Source organism: Cornus florida, unplaced genomic scaffold (assembly GCF_030987335.1).
Source record: "Cornus florida cultivar Cherokee Brave unplaced genomic scaffold, ASM3098733v1 CherokeeBrave_3.0.0_Hap2_Chr04, whole genome shotgun sequence".
Classification (NCBI taxonomy): domain Eukaryota; kingdom Viridiplantae; phylum Streptophyta; class Magnoliopsida; order Cornales; family Cornaceae; genus Cornus; species Cornus florida.
Window position 1 is genome coordinate 75310855 of NW_026775574.1, and position 8658 is coordinate 75319512.

Below are 8658 nucleotides of genomic sequence, written 5' to 3' on the forward strand. Positions count from 1 at the left end.
TCGAGCTGAAGTTTGATTGTTAAATTTACCTTTGGGCTCCAAATTTTATGTGAAATCCAAATCTAATTTTGGGCCATAAATCTTATGTATGGGTCTGAATTCAACCCATTAAAATTCAACATTCGGTGCTCATGAGCCATAGGTTAGCCTAGCCCACCTTTAGCCCTGAAAACTTAGGCACGCAGAGAAAGAGCATAATAACACAGGAAAATGGGAGACGGTTCACCGTAGGTTCAGCAAACACAAAGTGCTCTTTCTCTCTCTACACCCACTTTCTCTCTACTCGGGTGACAGAAGTTACTGGTCAAGATTGCTACTTTTGGTGCAAGTTTCTCAGACTGAGGTACCAATCATTTTCATAGTTCCATACTATTCGATTTCTACCATTTAATAAGCCATATAGTCTGTATTCGTATTTTGGGTATTCTTAATCTTCATCATCAGTTGGTTTAATTGCTTGAATTTGAGCTCCAAGGCATGTTCTTATATAGACGGCAATGGTGGAGCACCTTTTGTTTTACCGACCCCAAAGAGTTGGGATAGTTCTTGTTGGGTTTGATTACTTTACAAATTCTGTTCGTGTTTCATGGGTATGTGCTTATTATCAAGAAATTGGCCATTTAGTTTGATTTATTTGAGTTTATTCGAATTGGGTTTAGTCCGAAATCAAATCATTCCCAAAGAAAGATGGGTTTATAGAATGTATCGTAGTGCTTCTTCAGCATTGTCATTGGATGATCAAATGTTTGATTCTAGTTCATGTGTCCAAATTGGTGTAGCAAATGAGAATATTGTTCAAAGTAATAGGCCATATGTCGGTGAAATTTACTGGGAAAAGAGAAAAAATATGCCATATATCCGTAAAGAGCACAAGTTATATCCTTTTGTGGTTAAGGTATTAAAAACGTTGGAATGGAATGCTGCAAGAGAAATTTGGTTCGGGAGGGCCGTAATTGAATTTGGATTTCCTCATTCAACCACTGCATTTAGAATCATTATACATATTTTCGCACTGGCAGGGATGCATTCGGAAGTATATTCTTTGCTTAGAGATATTGTTTCCTGCTACAAAAGATTTAATTTAGATTTGTTTGAGCTGTTCCCGACTTTATTAGATTCACCTGATAATGCAACAAGATCGGTTGTCGTATTTGATGTGCTAATGAAGGTTTTTGCAGCAAATAAAATGCTAGAAAATGCAGTCGATGTGTTTGTACAGGCTAAGAACACTGGGCTCAAACCAAATATCATGTCATGCAATTTCTTGCTTAAATGTTTGATGGAAGCAAACAGGGGGGAATATCTGTTAAGTTTATATGAGGAAATGAAGAACTCTGGTCCATTGCCTAATGTTCGCACCTACACCATTATGATGAACTTTTACTGTAAAGGACCTAGTGGGGAAGATGTAGATATTCAACGGGCCACTGATATTCTGGAAGAAATGGAGAGAAGTGGGGAAAGTCCAACTGTTGTAACATACAGTACATATATTCATGGACTTTGTAGGATTGGATGTGTTGAGATCGCATTAGACTTTATCCGGAAATTGAGACATAATAAGCAGTCTCTCAACAGTTACTGTTACAATGCCATTATTCATGGGTTTTGCATAAAAGGTGAACTAGATGAAGCTTTGAGGGTTTTTGAAGAAATGAAGGGCTGTGGAATTACGCCAGATGTATATAGCTATAGCATCTTGATTGAAGGGTTCTGTGAAAACCAAAATCTTGAGAAAGGTCTTAATTTAATTGAGGAAATGGAAGCCAGTAACATAAAACCGTCCCTTGTTACCTATACCTCACTCATAAAAGGTTTCTGTAAGAGTGGTCTGATGGAAATCTCACTGGACATGTTTCATAATCTTGGGACTTCTGGTTATAAATATGACCAGGCTGCTTACGGCATATTAATAAATGGTTTTTGCATGCAGGGTGAAATGGATTCTGCCAATAAACTTTTGGAGGAGAAGATCAGCAATAATTTGGCTCCTGATGCTTCAAATTTTGGTAGTCTGATTCATGGTTACTGCAAGATGGGCTCCTTAGAAAAAGCCTTGGAAATTTTCAGAACCATGGTTGAAGGAGGTATTTTGCCCAATACTTTCACTTGCAACTTTATTGTTCATGGTTGGTGTAGGGAAGGGCGCGTGGAAGAAGCATTGCAATTTATGGATGAAATGAGGGAGCAAGGCATTTGTCCCAACGAATTTACTTATGGTGCAGTTGTTAACAGGCTCTGCAAAGAAGGAAGGTCAGAAAGAGCATGGGAAATTATCCCATTAATGCTTAAGACTAATGTTTTTCCTGGCATCGTAATTCATAGTACCCTTATAGATGGTTTTGCTAGACAGTCATATTCAAAGAAGGCCTTGATGTTATATGCAAGAATGTTAAGAGCGGGGGTTACTCCCGACACAGTTTCATATACAATTCTCATTAATCTACTTTGCACCAGGAGTAAAATGTATGAAGCCTATAATTTATTCAAGGAAATGACTGAAAAGGGCTTAGATCCAGACAAGATTTCTTACACATCAATTATAGCTGGGTTTTGTAGAATAAAAGAGATGAAGAAGGCTCAGGAATTGTTCAATGAAATGCCGCGGAGAGGCCATTTTCCCAGTGTTGTTACTTATACTTGTTTAATTGATGGATATTGCAAAGTTGGGCGGATGGACATTGCCAACGGGCTGGTAGATGAGATGAGAATCAAGAAAATATCTCCTGATGTTGTCACTTATAATGTTCTCATTGTTGCATATCTGAGACTTGGAGAACCGGATAGAGCTCATGAGGTATTTAAAGAAATGAGGGAAGAGGGGATTTTTCCAGATAGAATTACCACTTTAGTGCTAGGGATGGACGCTGGTTTGGTTGAGGCAAGGAAGCAGAGGAAATGATTCAGCAAAGACCAGATGGTATCTATTCAGACCATTTTTATTCTTAATATTATGATATTTCCATTTGTTAAATGCTATTTTAGTACGTTCTATGTCCTTGCTTACCTAAACAGTCTAATTTCCATATAATTCTTCCCTTTCTTATTGTGAATGGCTGAAACTAATTTTATTTGCATAATCAAATTGTTCTGGTTGTTGCTCTTTTGAGTTTTTAATTCAATATGAACATATGCATTTTCTTTTCCTTTTTTTCTCTTTCGAAAGTCCCATTGGCTCTCGAGCTATGAGGGCATTAATTACACAACTGGATAATTGTTGGTACTTCTGAGATTGTTTCTATTGTGATGTATTTTTTTCCCCTTTTTCGAAAGCTGTCAATAATCCATATTACAGTTTGTGCCTGCTTGAAACAGTTCCCAAATCGATTGCTTATATTCCACTTTTGTATATCAACTTTGTTTCAACTGCGAAGTGTGATGTAATTCTGAATTTATCATGAAGTTCCTGATTATATTCTATGTTTTCATTATGAGAATACAATACCTGAATTTGTCCTTTGTTGTGTGACCTTTTAATTTATCAAATTGCTGTCGCAATATTGAATTATGTAAGAACTATTATTATAGAATAGCAAAAGTTCTTTATGTGTCGTAAGCTCGTTGTCTCCCCTGTTCAGACGTTACACATTCTTGCTCTTCCCCCCCACCACACACACACAACACTCTAAGAAAACAGAAAAACAGAAGGAAAAAAAACCCTCATATCTCGAAACTTTTGTTCATTTTGTAATTCCTAATGACTTCGACCTGGTCAAATTTTTTTTAAATGATGTAATGCCAAATGTTCTCAAAGCTCGAATGGTGCAATGTCATTGCTGCTGAAGGTTTTAATGTATCAAGCATCATTACAAAGTGGAAGTATCACAAATCATGCAAAACTGCTTCTTTTTCCTCTCTTGTTGAACTTGTAGCTTCTAATGTTTCATATTACAAGTTGGACCACTTGTCCAGATGCATCAATGTTAAAATGTATTGCAAGTTGATCTGATTGTTTTTGTACAGTTTCAAGGATCTTTATTACACAGAATGGAGCTGAGATGGTCACCTTGTGTAGCGGATCAGTATATCCATTTTTTCTCAGTTCGGAAATGAACAATGGTAATTTTTTCGGTTGAATAATAGTGTGCATAGTTTGTTAACTGTGCCTTCTATAATATTTGAAGATAATGAATCAGCTGTCTCTTTCATTGCTTATAACAGGCTCAGAGATCTGGATAGCGATTATTTCGATAAAGCTATATTGCCAGATAATTTGAATTCTGCCAACTTTGGTTGCCTGCGGATTGGATGGCTTCAGGAAGTGCGCAAATGCCACCTTGGTACGCAACCTGATATATTTTTGTATTATTTATTAATTTTGTTCTCTTTTGCAAACATCCACATCTGCCATTCAGATAATTCTGCTTCATTTCTTATGGGGAAAGAAAATGACTAACAAAGGCTAGTCATTTTGCATACTTCGTTGTAAAATCTAGATACCAATGCCTGCTATAGTGTCTTTCTTTTTCTTTTCTTTTTCCTTATGAAATCTTGATGACACCTTACCATGGTCCGAGATCGTTCTCAGCACTCTCCCACCTTCTCTTTGAGAATGATGTTATAATATTACATAATGGCCATAAACAGAATCTTTGCAATGATTCGGTTATCGTTTGTAAATGATCATTTGAAACGTATCTTCACAAGGATTAATTTACCAAATTGATACTTGAACTCCGCAAGTTGCATTCTGTGCAGCCGTGGGTATTTTACCACTCAAAGTTCTGCTTTCAAGTGATTGCTTACATTTTGCAAACATTATGATATATTTAAATTTTGATTTTTGTATCATTTACTATAATCTAAATGTTGGCATTAAATTCAGTGTCCCGGGTTTAACATTGTTCTTCAAGGATTTCTGGATGCAGATGGTAAAAGTTCAAAGATGAATTCAAATTGGGAAAAGAAACAGGAATTCTGCTATTATTAAGCACCGGTAGCCATGTTAAAAATAGAATTGCATATGGTGGAAAAATTGTCTGCCTACAATCGATGGTCAATGGGCAAGGGATTTGATGATTCACATTATCTTTCGCTGTTTTACTCTCTTTCAAACAGTAGACTGTTCAAACCTCAGAGTATTCAGATGCACATCTTTTGTTCACATTCCATCCCCTGCACAAGACAAACTGAGCCCTATATCTCACCCCGTGTGTTTTCTTGAGTGAGGTTGATGTAGGGCTTTGATGATTTGGGTTTAGAAATGGAGATGGAATGCTTATGTATGGAAGAGTTTATGAGGTTTGAGGTTACAGATGCTCTGGAACTTAGGGAAAAGGTTGCTGAAATTAACATGGGACGAGCAAAGGAGAGGTGGAATGAAGTAGGTTTATGGTTTTTATGATGAAAAGGAAGAGAGTTAGGGACAGGTGTGGGCTCAAGTCACATTGGGAGGTGGTACTTACCGAGAAGAAAGGATCAAAAGGCGGGGGAGAGAGAGAGAGGTTTGGTTAACTCCAACATCTCAGTACAAATTCATGGGAGTCATTTCTGTACTTGGCACATGCTTAGATAGCTTTAGCCATACAAAGAAATAAATAGGTGCTTACTTCATACAAAGAAAAAAAAAGTTGTACTTGGCACATGCTTAGAGAAATTCTTCACTACATTGCACTTGCTTCAATACTTATATAGCTTTAGCCATACAAAGAAATTCTTCACTACATGGCACACACTTTCTCTTACTTAGATATTAGTTATTCTATTGGAGTTCTTACATCTCCTTTGGTATTGCTTCTTACCTCTGATTCCAAAAATACATCAATGAAAATTTGTTGCATTGACAGAAGATATAATCAGGACACATGAGCACAATATTATGTGAAAATAAGCAATAATACACGCTATTAGCAATATAATGCTACACGTGATCTAACTCCCTTAAAACAAACCTGTAGAAGTTTGGAATCATTGACAAACAGTTTTAGGAGAGAAACTCAAAGCAGCTTTACTACCTAAATCTCAATTAGATTGACTAGGTCAGACCAGTATTCCTCATACAAGAAGCTTGAGTGATGATCTCATCATTTATCTTTTGGAATAGAAAAATAACCCTTCTTGTCAGTTGTATGCCCTTGCAGTGTACTTGCTTGTTTCTTGTTCAATGCAAGCTTTTTTGACGTCAAATAATACTTAAATGCTACTCGATCACTAAATTTCATCCAGCAGTTGAAGTCTAATAAAAAGTTTAATTTGAGCCTGATGTGTCTTTCTCACGTTCATTTACTCCTGGTGACAGGTTTTCGGAAAGTGCATCAGAAAGGTCAAATAAAGATGCTGGAAAAATACAGACTGCCTCGAAGTTGAATGCAGGGTAGTAGCGCCGAAACTAATTAACCAGTTGTGGTTTCAAGCATCAGCCGTAGCCTACAACAACTTGAGGGTATGTGAAGAAGAATATAATGTACCCTTGTTGTCTTCTGGAGTTTCTTATTTGTAGTAAAGCTCCTGATGAACCTGTTATATTTGATTCTTCAGTTCATTTCAAGTAGCCTAGGTGGGAAGTCTGGTACAATTTTGTACCCAAAAATCGACTACCTTGGATATCCTATCTGGTTTACTTCCACAAAGATTTCCGATGATTGCAGCATGTGGGGTTCAATTTGGTTGGATCAACTGAGTAAGGAGCTGGATATTAATCTGTGGAACTTTCAGACACTTTCTATTCTGCAGGCTATGTATGACTTGCCAAATACGGGCATCAGGCTGTGGTCTAAGGTAGTGTCTTCCCCAGTATATTACTTCAGGCCAAAGATCTTTTTCTCTTCTTTTTCCTTTCCAAAGAATACCTACTTTGTGGAGGCATGGCTGACCCTTCCCATTAAAATAACAAATTTGGCATTGTTGGTACAAAGGTTTTTGTTGATTTAAGCTTTTCGGAACAGTTTTGTGTAAGCATATTTTGCAGGTTGTTAGAAACTTAAGAATTTTAGTGGGTAAGCAACTCAACCTCGCATGGGATATATATATATATATATATAAAGGAATTAACAACTTGGGCTAATGTGAGGGAATAAATATATATATGAATTAACAATTTGGGCTAATGTTGAGGGAAAATATATAAATATATCAACATTTGCCCAAGTTGTTAATTCCTTTTTCTTTTTCTTTTTTTTTTTTTTTTTTTTGACCTTTTCACAATAGGTGAAAAGCTCAATTGAACTTTAATGTGTCATCAAATACTATCTTAAACTTTATTTTTACCACCAACCTAGTCTTGTATCCAGTTGTAACTATGAAACAGTTTTTTGTTCTCAGAAAATTGAAAACATAAAACGGTACAAAAAACTTTGCTTAGTTCAGTTTTCTGAAAACTATTTTGTGAAAATTCAATTTTAAAAAATGCCTATTTTTTAAAGAATAATTTTTTATAATTTTTTAAAAACTATTCTCTATTTTATGAGTGTCGAACAGTTTTCAAAGTTACAAAGCATGCCTTGTCTTTCGTGTTTATTTGTCTGGCCTGAAAGTTGAAACCAGCTTGCAGCAGCCAAAAAAAAAAAGAAGAAGACTACATTTTATTTCCTCTCGTTTTTGACTTAAAACATGATTAGACAGCAGTTGAATCAGAGTTGAGCTTATTTGCTTATTTTTCATTATCCAGGGCCAATCTGTATGTCATATTTTCTGAAAGTTGAAACCAGCTTGCAGCAGCCAAAAAAAAAAAGAAGAAGACTACATTTTATTTCCTCTCGTTTTTGACTTAAAACATGATTAGACAGCAGTTGAATCAGAGTTGAGCTTATTTGCTTATTTTTCATTATCCAGGGCCAATCTGTATGTCATATTTTCAATCTTAGTTTTTATTTTGCACTAGGCAATGCCTCTAAAATAAAAACATGAGAATATGAAGAAACAATCTCTTTTTTTGCTTAGATTTGGTGTGTACTCAATTTATATAATGACAATTTTGTCATAAAATGCAATAAAATATTCCGTATGTTATTATGATATAAAGGGCAAGACTGACTTTCACTCTCAAAGTCACCTTATGGCATGATGAACAAACTCAGAGGAGGTCAAAGTAATAAAATTTGAACGTTTTACCTGTGTATAATTTTTTCAAAATTCAAAAAAAAAATGGTGTAATTTACCATCATAATAATAATAATAATATTGGACCTCTTTCCAAACATAACCTTTAATCCTATTTCAATGCATTGGTGACATTATGATGTTTCCCGTTGACATGGAATTGCAAACTAATTATAAAACTTGTCATGCAAATTTAATTTTTAACATGGAGTTTCTAAGGACCTGTTTGACATGTGTTATGATATTATTTTTATTGGGAAACGTGCTAGTTTTAAAAACTTTTTGAGGGATTTAAATTCATAAATCTTGATTCATTACATAGAGACAAGTTTTGTGCAAAAATAAAACATGATGTATCATTCAATTAAAAGATTGAATACTTACATCAAGATTTGAGTAAACCTTAGATCTCTCCTCTAAAGTGAATGTTCTCACTTATTGTAGATCCCTTAGCAAGATCATCTTCTTGGTAATTGTTTTGCCTTTAGGAATCACTCATAAGCCTCCATGAATGACCTTGGAAAACTAGGCTTGTGGGAGCCTCCATTAGATGAGAACATAAACCCTAATTTTCTAGAGAGAGAAAATAAATTCCCTTTTCTTGCTCATTCAAAATCACCC

General features: G+C 35.5%; 1 protein-coding gene across 1 annotated transcript; it reads left to right on the plus strand.

The window, feature by feature from the left end:
* Nucleotides 1-212: 212 nt before the first annotated feature.
* LOC132303556 (putative pentatricopeptide repeat-containing protein At1g12700, mitochondrial) lies at nt 213-7235 on the plus strand. Its single transcript, XM_059800862.1, has 5 exons — nt 213-2920; nt 3964-4059; nt 4162-4280; nt 6239-6382; nt 6478-7235. Exon 1 carries the CDS (start codon nt 587-589, stop codon nt 2900-2902), a length of 2316 nt encoding a protein of 771 aa, XP_059656845.1. The 5' UTR covers nt 213-586; the 3' UTR covers nt 2903-2920; nt 3964-4059; nt 4162-4280; nt 6239-6382; nt 6478-7235.
* Nucleotides 7236-8658: the final 1423 nt, after the last annotated feature.